The following is an 18654-nucleotide window of genomic DNA, read 5'->3' as shown; positions in this document are numbered from 1 at the left end:
CGCCTCTGGCTCCCAGTATCCCACCTCAACCTAACCACTGAACCATCACATTCTCAAATAATTCATCCCCACACAGCTACCTCCTCATGTATCATTTCCCCCTCCTCTTTTATATTGCAAGCCCTCAGGGGCAGGGCCCTCCTTACCATCTTATCTTGAATTGTATTGTAATTGTAATGTCTTCCTTACATTGTAAAGCGCTGCGCAAACTGTTGGCGCTATATAAATACTATGTAATAATAATAATAATTCTGCCACAGCCCCCAGTATTCCTCAACAGCTCCTAGTATTCCTCTGCAGCAACAGAAAGAGGAAAAATAGTCCCCTCTCTCCTGCTTTGAGTTCAGCAGGGGGCCCAGGGACAGAGGGAATTTTATCAAATATGGATGCTGGAGTGGGCACCTGGGACTGGGACCTGTGCTGCTTTTATTGCGATAGAGCCCTTCTGTCCCCGGGCCCCCTCTGCTGCCCGACAGACCGCGAGGCCTCTATGATTGCCAAGCCTTAGGCGACTGCCTAAAATGGCCTGATGATAGAACCGCCTCAGGGTTTTAGTAATTTTCTATGAGGTTGTAGCGTGTGTACTATATTAGAATTACACTTCTTTCTAATGCTACATTCTGGAACAACATATACTAATGCTAAAGTCTGGTGCTACATATTTCCTGGCATGTATGGCTTTTATTATCGCATTATTACAGCATAGAATGTCTTGCTACCTCTAGTCTTCATTATTTTCACTTCATTTCCTCGACTTAGGGAAAAGTGTATAACAATGCACCTGCTATTAGTGTAATTGTTATATCTTTGTACAGCAGTTTAAATATACTGGGCATCTTTCCAAAATCAGTGGAAGTTGCTGGCATGAAACTTTGGATCTCATGTTTTGTTAATGCAAAATTGAATTTGTGTTGTGCTGAAAATTTTGCATTGACTTTCTTGTACCTGCTCGATATTTTCTGTTTTTTGTAGCACTTCTTCTCTTACTCCCTGCATAGTTTATCCTTAATCCTTCTGAGCATGAATGGTTACAAGCCTCACTTTACCTTTCTTGGCTATAGCATCTGATGTATTGCATTTGGCTTTTTTTAAACTACTCTTAAAAATCAAAAAAAATGCATTCAGTATGAGAACTGACTTCTCTTTTACAATAAAGATGTATAAACTGCATAAAAAATGATCCTTCACCATCAATATGTTCTTTGTTCCTAAAGGGAATGTGCACGCCGTATAACAATAAAACAGTTGTTTTGAGAAACCATATACAAGTTACAGTGTCAACGCATTTTTCAGTTGATTATATTCAAGCATGTGTGGCCATGAGTCTATCACTTTCAACCAAATCAAGTTAAAAAAAGTGCTTGCAAACTAGTCATATTGATTTTTTTAGTTTTCTACAGTGTGCAGAAAAGAAATCAACAGGGTTATTCACTCGGCTGCCTCCCGAGCCGAGCCGTAACCGAGCCGTAGTGAAGTGAACCGAACAACGTTCGGCTATTCACTACGGCTGAGTACGGCTGATTTCAGACGTACATCGGCTGCACTTTGGTCAGCCGAACATGGTCTGCATGCTCAGCTGAGCCGTAGTGCAGAAGAACTTTGACTCAGCCGATCCAACATCTAGATCGGCTATGTCGAAGCTCCGCCCGCTCACTTACTGCCGAACGACAGTGAGTGAATAGCCAAATTCCCGCCAAGCATGATTTGGCTCAGCTATTCTGCTCGGCACCTCCGTGGTACCGAGCAGAATAGCAATTCAATGAAAAGAGTAAAGAAAAATTGTAAACATATTTTTTTTAAATATAAATGTTAAATCTAAAAGAAAAAATTAAGAGATTTTTTTTTAAAAGAAAAAACTATTGGGTGGAGCTAACAGTAACAGCTAGCTCCACCCAACTGTTTCCTATTGGCCAGCACCTGCTAGAGTCCTCTGGCAGGACCCGGACAATGAATAACAACTGGGCAGAGCCAGGCATGGCGTCACGACCGGCTTCGGCGTCCCCAGGTCATTTTGGGATGCTGATCTGTCATTACAACTGGGTGGAGCCAGCCGTGAGATCACAGTTGGCTCTGCCCAGGTGTCATTTTCGAGTAGTTCGGACGGCCGTTCGCCCCGCTATGGCTGTCAATTTGGCTCAGTCGAGTCGAAGCATATGCTATATATGCTATAGTGAATAGCCCATACAGCAGCCCCTCGGTTCGACTAAACCGAAGGGCTCCCGCAACTGAAGCTAGCCAAAGGATCAGCCAAGGCTTGTTGATATGTCCTGCAAGCACAAATCAAACAAATATATAGAAGCACCTAGACACACCACTTTCACACATACATATTCATAAAATGTAAATAAGTCATATGCACTATCTTTCCCGTAGACTCAGAAAGTTTTTAGTTATTCCCCATATCACCTTGAAATATTTCTGTTACCTAAACTGCGGCAACAAAGGAAAATGCTCTTACAAAACAACAGTCTTTTATTTTCCATGGCAAGACCGAGCTGTCACTTTCAATATTATAGGAATGCAAATTAGGTCTAGTGTATTCCATTCTGCAAGACCGTAGATCACCTGAGCTGCTTTCTGAATCACCGCTGTGGTGTAATATATTCTAAACTGCGTCTGAACTTAGAAGACTCTTTGATGTGCGGGGATATATTTTGAAAGTGTTGGGGAAGACATCTCTTACCTATGATAATTATTGAATATGCTCACAATTTATTTCCCAAAAAATAAAGAATAACTTTGACTTTTAAAACTCAAAAATATGTATTGACCTCAGGCATGAAAGTGTTTACTCCATGTGAAGCTGCAAGGAGTGGACCACCCAACTCTGAACGTTTGTGTGAAGACTGCTAGGCTGTGCTTTAACATGTTGACTGCTCACTTACCTCTGGGGTCTCGATGTCTAAATCTATTGACTGGAGTCTTCTTCCTTTTTGCACCATAACAATAGCTACTTAAGGTTTCATGTAAAAAGTGGAAAATCAGAGTGCCATAACCAGTTGAGTGCAGAATGCAGTGTCATCCTGCTTTAAACCACACAGATGACACCTGACATCCTCACGTACCCATATTAAATTCACTACCATTGAATCCAATGTTTGCCTTTTCAATATGCATATGTAGAATGTGGCCTGACCAACTTCTCCAATTTTTTTTTTTCTCTTGAGTATTTTGAAGGAAGAAAAGACAAAAAGGACCAACAAAACAATACAAAGAAATAAATAAAGCAACTTCTCCAATTTTGGCCAGGCAAAGCCATGCATGATTCCTTCGGGTACTCAGGTTTTCTCCCACACTCCAAAGACATGCTGGTAGTTTAACTGGCTTCTGCCTCAATTGGCCCTAGTATGTGTGTGCATGTATGCTTGTGTGATAGGGACTATAGATTGTAAACTCCTTGAGAGCAGGGACTGATGTGAATGAATAATATGTGAACGCCTCGTAAATTGATGGTGCTACATAAAATACCTGTAATAATAATACCCTGTTTCCCCGAAAATAAGACCTACCCCAAAAATAAGACCTAGTAATATTTTTGGGAAGTGCTAAAATATAAGACCTACCCCGAAAATAAGACCTAGTTGTGACCATTCCCAGTGCCGGTGGTGGCTTAAGGGGGGAACTTGAAGAGCTGCGGAAGAGGCAGGAGAGAATCAGCGATCCCAACGAAGCCAGCGCTAGAGGAAGCAGAGCCACATGAGCTGATGCCTCCTCTATAGCGCCGGCTCCTGTCACAGGCGGAGTGATACCAAATGCACTCCGCCTGTGAGGAATCGATAGTGGAAGTGCGCTTCACTTATTCTGGCCAGCGATTGGTTAGCAAATTGTTCTTAGAAAGGTACGGCACCCCTGATTGCCCTGATCACCATATTTTTGAACATGAATACATGTAGACTGTTGTACATGAATAAGTGTGGATTGAAGTGTTGTGCATAAAAAAATAAATAAATAAGACCTACCCCAAAAATAAGACTTAGTGTGTTTTTTTGAGCCCAAAAAAATATAAGACAGCGTCTTATTTTCGGGGAAACACGGTAATGCATATGCTCATTGGGTGAATGGAAAAAGACATACCATAGAAGTCAGTTCAATTTCTCAAGTGGGTGCATGCCAGGGGCAAAAATTGTCTCTGAAAAGGTCCGATAATGATTTGGTGACAACATAGAACTACTGTCTGGCTTCCCTGCCCAAGATTCAAAAGAAAGAAAATCTGGTAATTTAGGTCCTGCTAGCTCACAAAAAAAGTCAGGAGTCTACATATTTTTAAATGTGGCCACTAGTTTCCATATGCATGTTGTGACTGAACATGATACTTGGGGGTCTATTTATAAACAAAACTAAGTGCCCTGCAAATATTTGTGAATGTTTGTTTTGTACAAGTGATGTAATACTGCATTATGACCACTAGATGGAGCAGATGAACATAGGAAATAAATATTTATTTCCTATCCTCCTAGGCTCCATCTAGTTGCCATAATGCAGTATTACATTTTAATACATTAACCCTAAAAATAAAATATATTAAAAATGTTAGTTTTTTTAATTATTCACACAAAACAAACATTCACAGATATTCACAGGGCAAATAGCCATTTCAATTGTTTATAAAACGACCCCTATGTGCTCTTGGGATAGATTGGGTGAGTCAGAGATGCACACTGCCATCACATACTGCAGGCTGTGTTATCAATTTGGCTGGGTTGATTTAGTTGCAATGCCTGGCATGTGAAGGAATCTCAAAGTAAATGTAAATATGCTGACCACCACCAGACTCTTTGAAATTCTTCATGAGAAAATCCAAATTATAATACAAAAACATATGAAATTGAATGGATTTCTCAAATAGGACAGGATAAAAAGTAATACAAACAATAAATCACTTTGGTTTAAATAGTATTGATCTCCCAGCTAGTATACAGATTTAGATCTCAAGAGATATTCGAATAAGCTATATAATGGCAATAGAACTTAAACGCCTAAGTCTAGACAGACCACACTGAGCAAATATAACAGCTTGTGTGCATTATTTTCAGACCAGTATTTATTTAACAGATACATGTTTAAACTGCCCCATGTATTTATATACGACAGGTGGAAATACGCAGATCAATACATATTAGGCATTCCAAGGTGCTGAAGGAACATAACTGTGCATAAGCAGGCACCTTAAAGGGCATATGCCAGGATGGATTTAATGGAGCTGCCACTGCTGGATTGTTTTTCAAGATGCAAACTCTAGATTCTGATACTTAGTTCACTATTAATTGTCCATAAAAGATGGCTCATGGTGCTCCCTGGATCTGCAGCCTACTGGTATAATGAATCATATAAAAAGGTCACCCACACCTATAATTCTGGATACAGCAGAACCAAAAAATACGCATTTTAGATGTTATATTCAAAAGAAAATTCTAGAAAAGTCTTTTTAAAGGATAAAATTACTTTTTTTGTATGATGCTTATATGATGATTTAAATATGTTCTATGTCCCCACTTCTATAGTTAGTGAGTCATTTACCTAGAACATGCATGTGAATATCAAGTATCTTGACATTTCACCGGCTATATGTTTGTTCCAGATCAGTGACTCTCTGTGTAGTAAAGGAAGGAAAATGATGACAGCTACCCTGACCAGTAACATTTAAAGTGCACCTGTCGAGGACTGAGGACATTTCAGTATTTACATCTGATCTATTTGACGCAGATATTTTTATTTGTTTTACTTACATCCTACTGTCAGCCATCATAATGTAATATCTAGTCACACTTTTTTTTTATATGTCTGTATGTAACTTTGTTGCATCTCAATAAATACAGATTTTACCATAAGGTATTTACATATGCTTAAAGGAGAACTGTGAGGTGAGTGATTTCCACTCATCCTCATAGTTAGAGCCGACATGTGACAAAGAAGCTGTCACAGGTCGGCTCTATTTATTGGGAAGTGAGCAGAATTATGCAGCCAATCCGCTCACTTCCCGATTGTCTCCCTGCAGTGAGCAGTAACTGTCAGTCACCGCTCCCTGCAGGGAATCTCCCCTCCCCTCTCCAATCCTCCGGCTCTGAGTGGAGGAACGACAGACGACAGAGTCCGCTGTCATTCATGCTGCTGGGTGGATCTGGGCAGTATTGTCGGGATCCGTCCTGGCTGCAGCGCTCTTAGTATATCACTGGCTACTGAGCTTTGGGTCTCGGGAGGAGGTTAGTATATGACCTCCAGTGACCCTAAAGAGAACTATGGGGAAAAACACTTACCCCATAGTTCTCTTTTAACAAGCAGTAAGAGAGCTTTCAAACCATCACTGACCTCTCTACCCGCATATGCTGTAAAGTAATATAATTTCAAAGATCACAACAAAGTGGGCTTGCAGTCAATTTTTATCAGTGTAATAACACCTGCTGTGTGTTTACATTAGAGGGCTGTAACGATACCAAGATTCTGCAGCAATAAAAACAAATAGGAAAAAAACCCTAAGATTTCAGTGCCTCTGTTGTGAACTTTGAAGATTAATTTCATCATGATGCCTATAGCTACAGAGGTGAATGAGGGCTTGTATTAAAGTCCTTTTACAGGTTGTCCAGAATATGTAAATGCACTAGTGTGCATAGCACAGGAAAAGTTTTACTTTAAGGTGCCATTAAAAAGCCTCTTGTCAAATTTTAGCATCATTGTTCCCTAGGAGTTCTTGAACCTTGGGTATATGCAATATACAAATGCAGATACTGCTAAATTTTGTCTTGCGATGGTCGTAAGCTTATTAAAAGCTTGTACGATCTGCCCATCTTGAGGTGCCCATACACTGTACGATTCTCGTACGAGAATCGCGGGAAATCCAGCGATTGTACGATAATCGTACAGTGTATGGAAGGCGTGCAACCGTTTCTACTGTCGCACGTCTTCCGCTTGAAAACAGGTTAGTGGCCTGCTTGTTCGACAACTGCCTAACGGGCCGGAAAGTGATAGGAAGCCCGCCCCTCACTGCCGTCATCGGAAGCCCTCCCCTTGCAAGTACGATCTGCCTGTCCAAGATGGGCAGATCTACGAGCTTTTAATAAGTCTTGCGATGGTCGTAAGGTGTATGGGCACCTTTAGACAGGCAGATCGTACTTGCGTTCATCGAAAGCCCGCCCCGCTAAGGGGCGGGCTTCCGATGACGGCAGTGAGGGGCGGGCTTTCCGATCACTGCAAACGGGCAGTGTGCACGTGCGCACACCGGCCCGTTCGGCAGTTGTCGAACAAGCAGGCTTGAAAACCCGCCGAGAATCGTACGATTCTCGGCGGGTTTTCAAGCCTGCTTGTTCGACGGAAGACGTGCGACCATACAGTGGAAACGGTTGCACGCCTTCCATACACTGTACGATTATCGTACTGTACGATACGATTATTGCAATTTCCTGCGATTCTCGTACGAGAATCGTACAGTGTATGGGCACCTTTACCCAGCATAGTATGGAAGCCTCTTAATAGGCCACTGAGGAGATAAAACTTCTCATAGGATGCTGGCATGTACCTGTGATATAGTTTGCTAACAAGCCATTTTTTGCATGCTGCACTAGCCCTAAGGTTGGAGGTTCTCGAGTCTGCTGAGGGTGAAATGCAGAGACTACATTGAAGCAGCTTTTGGTGCCTATTATAAGTGCCTGCATACTGTTTTGCACAATATTTTCTAATGATGTGCTTACTTTAAACATTATTAAAATGTGTTCTGGAAGGCATAGCAAAGAGCAAAGCTGATGTAAACCTTACTGAAGTCAGATTGGTTACTGTAGGCTAATGCACTTAGCACATTGCTCTTTGACCTGTTCAATAAGCCTGCTTGCACGGTATAATTGGGCCCGTGTGCCGCGCAGTTTCCAGAAAACTGGAGACTTACACTTAGAACTGTCATTTACTGTAGACACCCCTAGGAAAAATTGTATCTGTTTCCTTCTGATAACTTTCAGCAAACATGCCTTTTATATCTGCTCACAGGAAGCTGAACTTGAGAGAAGTTTACGCTCACCGGTGTTGAAGAAACAGCCTGGGAATTATTCCAGCATTTCAGCAAAGGATTCCGGCAGGAAAGGTGGCGAAACTTTATTTAACAAGATGTCAGAGAACGAGCAAGACAGCAGCGCAGCAGGTTAGCTTTAAACTTTCACCTTCTTTCTGACTTATGAAGGGTAAAAGCACGTATCAGGCAACGGAAAGCGTTGGTACAAATTGAAATCTTGAAAGATTTGTTGTTTTTTTCTCCGTTCGGGTGGGTGAGATGCATAGAGGGATGCAGAACAAAACAAGATGGGTATGCTTTTCTGTGATATATACTAATATCTGATAAAGACTGTCTGCTTGTCTCTGTGGATCTACACTTGCCAGCGTGCCTTGGCTAAGGCTATAAAGTCATGATGAGACTTGTGGTTTTTAAAGCTTTAGGTCATCTACTTATGGTTATGGTTGTTTTTCTGCACTTGTTTGCATTCTCTTTTTTTTTCTGGAGATGAGGGATCACTGAGCGTTGAGGGGGCTCACCCAGTGCACACAAGACTCTGAAAAGGGCAAAGTAGAAAGGATGCAGGCACCAAGTGGGATGTAATAAATACTTTTCACTGTTAATAATCAGGAATCCTTTATAGATGTCAGGAAACATCACTTGTAGGAAAGTGAAATTGTCAGGATAGACATATTGAAGCTGTCAATGCTGAAGGTTTAAGCTTTGTGGTGATCATTCTCATCTTTGCTATGCTAATTACTGTTGGTCCACTGACTTGGAACAAGCAGCTAGTGAGATGCATGTGTGTGTTACAGCGCAGACATTTCTGTTGGCCAAACAAAACAGCATTTTCTGTAATGCATTGGATTGCAGACATAGGAATAGATCTAGCTGGTTTGTAGGCCAATTTTTCCTTCTTTTTTTTTTTTTTGCTGCAGTTTTCTTACAGTAACTGACAATTTTGTTCCATTTGGTAATATGTAGATCTCAGCAAAGCCTAAGGGTTCATTTACATATGTGCATTGCAGTAACACATGTTCTGAATGGCACTGCAAACCATATATATATATTGCAAAGAGAGATGTAACTGTGTGATAGAACAGATGCAAATGCTTTTTACGTGGTGGTGTGCTGTGTTGCCAAAAATAGTGCAATTTATTTTTATTAGTGCACTGAGGTACATTGACAGCGCCTTCAAAATAAATGAGCTGCCTCAAGACAACATGACTTAGGTAAAGAAAATGTGTGTGTTAATATGTGTACGTTGCTGCACACATCAATGTGAATGGTGCCCAAGAGTTCTTTCAAATTGCATCAAACACCCTCATTATCACCTGTGTTCAATTATTTAAAGAATGTCTAAACCCAAAGGCAACAATGTAACATGTTGCTGCTTACCAATCTCTAAGGGCTTGCTCACTCACAAGACTTCCCCTGCATTCTGGGGCGGGAGGGGCCGTGGCGGTGCATTGTAGACAATGGCACCGCAGCCACGCCCCTACCACTCTGGAACGTACCGCAACTGGTGTGAACAAGCCCTAAATGTGGGGGCTGCGCTAGTGTTCTTTTTGTATATATTTTCTCCTGGTGATCCGGCCAGTAAGTCTGTTAATGTTCTACTTTCTTTAAGGTCTGGCTCACACCTGGGCGTTCCGAGAACGCGTGCCAATTTGCTGGGTTTTGCAAAACTCGCTTGTGGTGCCATTTATTCCTAATGGCACCCCAAACGTTCCGGTAAATTGCGCGGTTTTCCACTGTGTTTCTGTGTGTGCAAACAGACACAATCGTGGCAGCAAAAAACACGTCCTGCACACAAAAAGGTGCAGGATATGACCACTTTGAAATCAATGGGGCTGAGTGGCAAAAGTGGTGCGCAAGTGCACACCTTGTCACTACATAGTGGCCCTTCCAGGTGTGCACAATGTAGGTGGTTTTGCATAGTGGCCCTGATACAGTGGACTCAACCACTGACTGAAATCAGCAGACAGAATGAAACCCTCGTCAGTGAGAGAAGATGTCTTTGCAGAGTGTATTCTGTGCAGCAGACATAGTAACTGTAAGAAGTCAACAGGTGGAGCCAGACAACAGGTGAAGGAGCAGACTATGTACCCCTTGCTTCCTGACTTAGAATTTGAAAGCAGGTTTTATGACAGTTGTAAATGTATGAACACATCACAGGACATTACATATTTTGTAGACATGAGCTAATCCTTATAAAATGCATTTTCGTTTCAGCCTATGGACATTCCCATCCTCCCCTTGTAAAGCAGAGGGGAATGGCTATCTGCGTTTGCTAACATTGGTTTGGTCCATTATATAGACACATAGACATGGGCACAGTGCCAGGCATTTCTCTCTCTCTCTCTCTCTCTCTCTATCTCTCTCGCATGGAGGGCTCCCTCTAGTGGATGATCTATAGGAATGCAGCAGAATGAGATCTAACTTCAGCAATTGACTTCCGAAGCTGGCCGAGCCAAAGGCATATGCTTCGGCTCGACTGTACCGAAGTGAAACCCGAAGTGAAACCCAAAGCAGGGAGAACAGCCGGCCGAAAGCCTCGCAACTGACAGCTGAGCGGGGCCAGCCGTGATCTCACGGCTGGCTCCGCCTAGTTGCAATGACAGATCAGCATCCCCAGGTGACCTGGGGAAGCTGAACTGTCATTAAACAATGACAACTTGGCAGAGCGGCTCCGCCCAGTTGTTATTCATTGGCCGGGACCTGCTAGAAGACTCCAGCAGGTCCCAGGCAATAGGAAACAGTTGGGCAGAGCTAGCTGTCACTGCTAGCTCTGCCCAATTGTTTGTTTCTTTTTTTTCTTTTTTCAATAATCTTTCTTTTTTTAAAAATCTTTATTTAATTTTTAAAATGTATCATTGATTTACATTTGTAAGCATTTTTTTGCTACTTTTTTTTTTCACTGTTTTTCTATTCCGAGCCAAATGCCGGCTTAGTCGTACTCCTTCTTCACTTCAGCTCAGTCGAACTTGCTAAGCATGTTCGGCCGAACTGAAGCCAGCTGAAGCAAGCCGATATACGGCTGAAATCAGTAGTACAATCCTGAAGTGAATAGCCGAACGTTGTTCGGCTCACTTCACTTCGGGTGGGTTATTCATGTGGCTGCCTTCGGCAGCTTTGGGAATAACCCTCCAAGTTTTCCCGTGACATGCAAAACAAAGGGGGTTTGACAGATCTGTCCAATTGGAATTCCACAGAGCAGACCCAGTGGAAAGCGAACGCTACTGAACTTAACCCAAAACACAGGAATTTATTTTGTGGACAGAGTTTTATTTGAAATCTGATTTTCAGGCAAACAGCTACAAATGCACAGATAAAATACTCATAGGGCAACTGTTTTACCTGCCAGGGGGTTTGTACTTCTTTACATCCTGTACTGAGATTTACACAGTTCTGCAACACAGTACAGTCCTCCCTGGCATGGAAAGGAACCACATTCTAGTAGCACTTACACGTTTCCTCCCCATTCCACCTCCAGGCTGTGACTGGACAATGAAAGGAGAAGCAGCAGACTATTGAGCTCATCTGTAACTCTGCTTTCTCCTCCTATCAGCATGCTCCTTCTATTGCAGAACAACTTATTGGCTCCTTTAGTTGCTTCTCACTCCCCCGGTCTGAGCTCTCCTATACAGGGACTGCAATTGGCTGACACCAAGTCAAATTGAGGTGCTTATACTGCTTGCATTTAAAAATACATTTAAAGGAGAACTATTGGAGAATAAAATGTAATCTTCCGAATAGTTTGAGCTGCATGTGACTCTGCAGCTGTCACTAGTCGGCTCTATAGCTCGAGAACAAACCACTGATCGCTCAGCTCATGACTTCTCCCCTTTCTCTGTTCCTCCAGTGCTCTTTGAAGGGACAGACAGGAAGGGGGCGGGCACAGCTGGCTCTGGCTCTAGAGAGGCATAAGCATCTGTCAATCAGTCCGGGGGCTGGGTCACAATAACATTGTCGGGATCCGTTCCGGCTGCAGTGTGGCTCTGCACTCTCAGCATATAGTGGGCAGCAGCCTGCTATTTGCTAAGTTTGGGTGACAGCAATACATAAGCACATGTCCTCCTGTGACCCAAAGAAGAACTAATGCCACAAAAAAAGATTTGGCTATATGTCTATTTTACAGCTGAAATCCGGGCACTACAGCTTGTCTTCATAAGAGTGAATGGCCTTGTCTGCAGGCAACCTGTAGTGGGTGGGGCCTGATCAGCCCCTCCTACAACTCTGCTCCCTGCACAGTCTATGTGCAGCACAGTGACAATGTCGCTACTACTTTATCTGGGTTTGCAAAGGCATCTGGTAAAACAATAAGTGGATTTATATCCTTTGTGACTATTGAGGAATATATTTCAAATTAATGTTTTTGTTCCCGGAGTTCACCTTTAAGGATGTATAACTGAATACAGAGCTGCATTAATGTGCGTCTTTTCTATGTCACCTCTAAATGTGTTGTGACACTTGCTAATATCTATGCTACTGCGTTATCTGGATGTAAGGAATGTATAATTAATTTTCCGCATCTCCTACATTGAAAATAAGGATGCAAGCAAAGATGGCACAAAACAGTATCAGTTATGTTCGCTCTACCTACAGAATGTCCGCTGTATATACTTCGCTGACAGTTTTTTGTTTTGGTTTTACTACAAAGCCACAGTAGCAATTACGGAAAGTGGGTGAGAGATGATTTTTTTCGTACTACATGACACTTGGCACCGCTGCTTAAAATGACTTCCAAATCGCTGTGTACTTTGTACGCGCCGCCGTCACTCTTCGAAATGTTCCCATGTCACGGTTTAGTCACGTGATTTATTCCCCCGCTCTCAAGGTCAAGATAAAGACCTCACCAGCAATTCCAGATGAATAAATGAACCAAAGTACAGTGTTTGTCTTTTACTTGGATCCATAGGAAAGCCAAATACAACACTGGATATTACAGTATGCGTGGCCACCCCGCCACTGAAAAAAAAATAACTCTGGAAATTAAGGGATTTGTAGAGCAAAGGGGGTTCATTTGTGACACGGAGGACACATAAGTAAACGCAGTCAGGCTTAAAGATGTTGTGTCAGGCTGAAAACATAATATTAGTCTTTGTTTTATCTCAAAAAAAGCATTGGGGTAATTTCAGTGGATAAGATGTAAAGAGAAGCTCTGGGAGAAACATCAACATCTGTTACCCTGTTTTTTCCGCGTGTCGGTTCATTTTGCTAAAGCGTGCTGAGAGATAAACTGAGAATGAACAAGTTGCATGTAATCGCCTCCTAGGACAGGTCTACCTTCTATGTGACTGATGTTTCTCCACAGACTACAATAGCCTGGTCTGCCCTTTATTGTGTTACATGGTGTAACTGTCTGTCCTAAGGCCCAGAAGATTTGAGATCAGAGGTTAACAAATGAGGACTGAAGTCAGAACTGTGGCTCAGTATCCTGTCTCCTTTCCCTGTTGCCATCTCCTGTGAATCCTGAGTCCCAGTCCTGAGTCCTCTTACCTGCTTCCCGTCCTGAGTCCTGTTACCTGCTTTCAGCCCTGAGTTCTGTTACCTGCTTGCAGTCCTGCGTCCTGTTACCTACTTGCAGTCCTGCATCCTGTTACCTACTTGCAGTCCTTCCTGAGTCCCACGTCCTGTTACCTGCTTGCAGCCCTGAGTCATGTTACCTGCTTGCAGCCCTGAGTCCTGTTACCTACCTGTACCCCGACACTTGTACTTTGGCTCCCCTGGTCTTGCCCGGCTCCCTAGGTTTACCTCGCTTGCATACCCTGGGTGTGTATTAAGCTATTTGCTCCTGTTATCCTTTGTATGTGTTTGTGGTTATATTTAGTTGGTGTCACTTTACTTATTCATGCTTGCTTGTGTTGGTGGGGTTGTTGTGTTTTGTTTTGCTGTTTACAATAAATTGTGTACAACTCATTGACCTTGTCTAGTGTGGTCATACTAATTTGGTCCTCCTGCGTGGGTACCTGCATGCGGTGTGGGGACACCCGTGCATGGTACCCTGACAAGAGTTGGGCAACCAACACATGTGGTGATAAAGCTGGCCATACACTTATAGTTTGTCTCATTCAGCCTGAGAGAAAACTGCTCAAATCCCTAATCCATGGTAAACAGTGTGGATGAAGAAATCTTCTTTGCCAGCTATTGTAACTCGCTGTCAGACGCAAACTGATTGGCTGCAGTAACTGTTTGGCGAACAATTTTTCACCCAACTTCTTTGAATTTTCAATTGAGGTTTGTTCAGCCAGGTGGTGCCGGCAGGGCCACCCATGGTTAGAATTCACAGGATTTGGCCAAATTCTAGCAGTGTGTGACCAGCTTAAGTTCTGCTTATGTGGTATATAGCAGCAGTCCCCAACATTTTTGGAACCAAAGGCAGGTTTCTTAGAAGAACATTTTCCACAGCCCGTAGGGTTGTGCAGATGGTTTCGAGATATTTTAAGGGCATTTAGCTTCCTGCAGAATCAGTTGCTCCCCTGAGCACCGGCCCTGATATCTTGTATTAGGGTGGCTCCTTTCCCTTGCAGAGTCCTATGGAACCACCCTTGTGTGTGCCAGTAAGCTGTGGATATCTCCACAAAAACAAAGGCACTACAAGGCTGCAAGGCAAACCACTTCCTTGCTCCGCCCTCCTTCCTTCTCCAAGCTAGTAGATGGACAAGTGCTGGAGACTGCTCTGTCCCTTGTGAGCTTGTACTGGACAGGAAGTTCAGGAAAGCAGAGCAGAGAGAGTTGGAGCTGTTTGGAAACATGATGTCTGTAAGTACTCGGACAAAAATGTAATGAAATACTTTACTGGGCAATGTATATGTGTTTGATCTCGATGTATTATTAAAAAAGTATGAGAGTTTAATACTACTAATGCTTTCTGAGTCATGCAGATGAAGAAAGTCAGAGAAAGGTTGGAGCTTCGAATCTGCATATCAGTGCTACATTAGAGTCTCAAAGGTACTGAAGTCACTGAATCTGAATGGCTGCCAGGCAACATGCATTCTGAGAAGGGGAGTTGACCAATGGGAGCCTCCCTTTATGCTCAGTTTTGAACTAAAACACTTCCATATAAACCCAATCTGTGACCCTATTCTACTGTTCCTTCTCCATACAGCTCCCATACCATATGCCAGACACACACTTCTATTTTTCTTTCAGCAGGAAATACACGCAACTTCTGATTAAAATGCAATGTGAAAAGGAAGTCCTTATTTATACAACTCTGTCAGGTTTAATTTATCACTATAAATAGCGTTAATGATTTTAACAAGTCATATTTCTATTTGTATCCCCTGACTGCACTGCTGCGGTTCACCCCTGCAAGGTAGTTCTGTAAAAATAAACCCTTAAGTAATCTGTAGATATGATATCAAGCATATGAGTAAGGTGCTGAGTTCATGACAACAGGGGCTGAATACTGAAAGCACCATGCCGGGATTGTAATGTTCCCTCATGATATTGCGCACATTGCATGAAAAATATAAAAATGGGCTTCACATATGCTGATATATCCTGACTGTCACCTCCCGTGGCCATGTTTTTAAAGGCAATCTGTACTTAAAGTGATACTGATAAAAAAATGTCAGCAGCAGAGTTACATTGGGTTCAGGAACTTCAAATGTTAGGGCCCCTGAACAACACCGGTCACCACTAGGGCACACAGAAAACAAATGTGTTATATGTGCCTTGTTCACACTGCAACGCTGACCTGAGGTGGGTTGCAGTGCATTGCGGAAAAACAGTGCATGTTACATGTAATCCCGAGGAGGGGATCATGTGACCCTCATACCTCCCACCTTTCTGAAATGAGAAAGGGGGACACCTTCCAGCACAATGTATTTAGGCAATGGACACACCCCCTGCCATGCCCCCAGTTATGTGGACCATTTAGAATTTATATGACAAAAATGATTGGTTAAACCCAGAACTGATTTTTTTTTTCACCATTACGTTTCCTTTATACTGAATTTTTGAAATAATAAACAAGAATATTAAGAGATAAGATAAAGGTTTTAATACAGAATGACACTTTAGGTAGTTAAATAGTTAGAGGGACAACTGAGGAGGAAAGAGGAACAGAGGGATTTGAGGGGCAGTTGGGATGTTTGGACTCTGCTTCCCCAACAGGAAATTTAGGGAAGCGGAGCAGAAAGAGCAAGAGGATGCTTCTGTAACAGGATCCATGGGTAAGAGTCTCTGGACCTTTCTTTTTAAGTTCTGTTATTGTCATGTGCTGCATTTCTATACACCAGTATGAAAAAAAGAGCCACAAAACAGAGGTTGGTACCGGTAAACCCAACTATACAACAAATGCTCACAAGAGTTCAGGTTGCGACACTCAAATGTATCTCTTATGTAAAGAACAATCTACAGCATGTGAACAATGTGGACACATTATTTTGGCGATTTAGGTGGTTTAAATCAAGTTTGATGGTTTCACGGAAAAAAATTCTGTTAAAAAACAAGCTTCAAGCTGTTCAGTTCAGTAACTGACGCAGTACTACCACGTTAAAGGATGCCCAGCCTCACTCAACCCGAAATCCCCCCCTTATAGTCTTCTGAAATACAAAGAGGGGAATTTACTAAGACTGGTGCAGTCAGAATCTGGAGCATCTGTGCACAGTAACCAAACGTCTTCTACTGTAGCTTTAATTTTCAAATCTTAACTAAATAAGCTGAAGAGAGAAGCTGATTGGTTACAATGCACAGCTGCTCCAAATGCTGTCTGCTCCAGATGTAGTAATAAATGTAGTAAATTCCACCAATAATGTGTAGCTTTGAGTCAGCACTGGTGGCACATGTCACTGATGTATGCGGGTCATTGAATGGAGAATCATGGTGACTGAGGTTACAGGAGGGTTGCTTGGTACATGATTGTCAGGGGTTGAAGTAGAGGGGTTTAAGGAGAACTATGAGGAGATTGAAATGCACTCATTCCCATAGTTAGAGCTGATGTGTGATACTACAGCTGTCACATGCCGGCTCTATAGCTCAAGAACTGAGCGAACACATAACGCTGATCGCTCAGCTCACGGCCTCTTCCTGCAGAGAGTGACGACTGGCAGTTACTGCCCCCGCAGGGATTCCACCCTCCCCTCTCTGTTCATCCAGTGCTGACTGGAGGGACAGACGGGTTGAGGGGGCGGGCACTGCTTGCTCTGGCTCTAGAGAGGCCGAGTCAGCTGTCAATCAGGTAGCTGGTTGGATCCCGGCAATATTCATAGGATCTTTCCCAGCTGCAGTGTGGCTCTGCGCTGCCAGCATATAGCGGGCAATAGTCCACTATATATATATGTATATATAATTATAATTATTATTTTTTTCCACATCCGCCACTTTCTACATTAATGTTATAAAAAATTATCATTCTTTTTTTTGTGTATGGTCATCTGATTTCCTAAAACAGGCAAGAAATGCCAATGTTGGTCCCTTGTTCTAATTATCACAACCATAGCAAGAAATACATGAGATTTATTGGGGCATTCTGTACAAATTGCCACAAATGGCATGTTATTAGTGTGTGTTATTGTTTGAAATACCTTAATTTCCATTTCAGTCTGTAAATACATACAGCATGTCTATAGAAGAAATCATATATACTCATAGAACATGCAGCCCTTGATTCTGGCCTAGCAGTACTGGGTAGTGATTGTGCCTTGTGTTACCTAACTCTCAATACAGGTCTATCAGTCTGCTAATACACATTAAAAACAACAGGTTCTCTGTGTGGTGTTGTCACTTTCTAGTTGCCAGCAGTTGTTCACTGCTGTCACTCGCTATATGAAGTATAATCATGAAAGTAACAGACAGCAAATATGTAAAGATATGAAAATCACATCAGAATTCACTTTCATATAACTTTTGAGATAAAGTGATGTCAGCCGCTGTATTATTTAAAATAGTGTTCTTATCCTCTTTCTGGACTACAACCTTCCTCTATTGTTCTCATTTCCATAACATAAGGGATAGGTGTTCTGTAGTCCAGTAGATAATAAGCTGGCAGGGTTTACAACACTGTTTGGGATTTTATTGCTGTCAGCTCAAGCAGGATGTTGAGAGCTGGATTTCCAGCAGGATGAACAGGTCATTTTCTATATTTGCAGCTTTTTAAGGGGACAAAACATGGGGAAATGTGCATGTATTGCAACAGTGTACAAAATATGTTTTTTTTTCCCCTAGACATGCCCTTTAAGGGCCTATTCAGACCATACTATTGCACTAAAGGCACAGTATCTGTGCGTTTAGCACATGCTATAGCACAGTTCAATGCTCCGCATACTAGGTGCACTGGTGCATTGCATTGCTGTTCATTCTAAATGGCACCCCAATGGTGACTTGGGTCTACGGTCACTACTTTTTTCACTGTATGACAATGCAAAGCACACTATTGCAGTGCCATGCATTGCAGCTCAGCTATACACATGGTACCACAATAGTGTGTACTGCTTTGTCCTGCAGTGATAGGGGGCACCCAGATTCAGATAAGCCCCCTCTGCCTGCAGACCCCCACAACCACCGGGCTATGGTTGTGGGGAAGAGACCCTTGTCCTCATCAACATGGGAACAAGAAAAAAGCACCCTCCTCATGTCAAGGGCATGTGGCCTGGTTTGATGCAGGAGGGGGGCGCACGCTCACCCTCCCCCCCCCCCCCCCCCCCCCCCCTCCCCCCGCCCGCTCGCCCCCC

General features: G+C 42.7%; 1 protein-coding gene across 1 annotated transcript in view; it reads left to right on the top strand.

Moving 5' to 3' along the window:
• Positions 1-8030: 8030 nt before the first annotated feature.
• The window catches only part of XIRP2 (xin actin binding repeat containing 2), a 131623-nt gene continuing 120999 nt past the window's right edge, over positions 8031-18654 (top strand). Inside the window, exon 1 of the mRNA XM_018554247.1 lies at positions 8031-8122. Coding sequence (XP_018409749.1) covers positions 8089-8122 — 34 coding nt within the window. The 5' untranslated portion in view covers positions 8031-8088. The remainder of the gene's footprint in view (positions 8123-18654) is intronic.

The sequence above is a fragment of the Nanorana parkeri genome, unplaced genomic scaffold (assembly GCF_000935625.1).
Source record: "Nanorana parkeri isolate BGI_ZX_2015 unplaced genomic scaffold, ASM93562v1 scaffold149, whole genome shotgun sequence".
Classification (NCBI taxonomy): Eukaryota; Metazoa; Chordata; class Amphibia; order Anura; family Dicroglossidae; genus Nanorana; species Nanorana parkeri.
The sequence above is the reverse complement of the archived record's forward strand: the minus strand, read 5'-3'. Positions and strand labels throughout refer to the sequence as shown.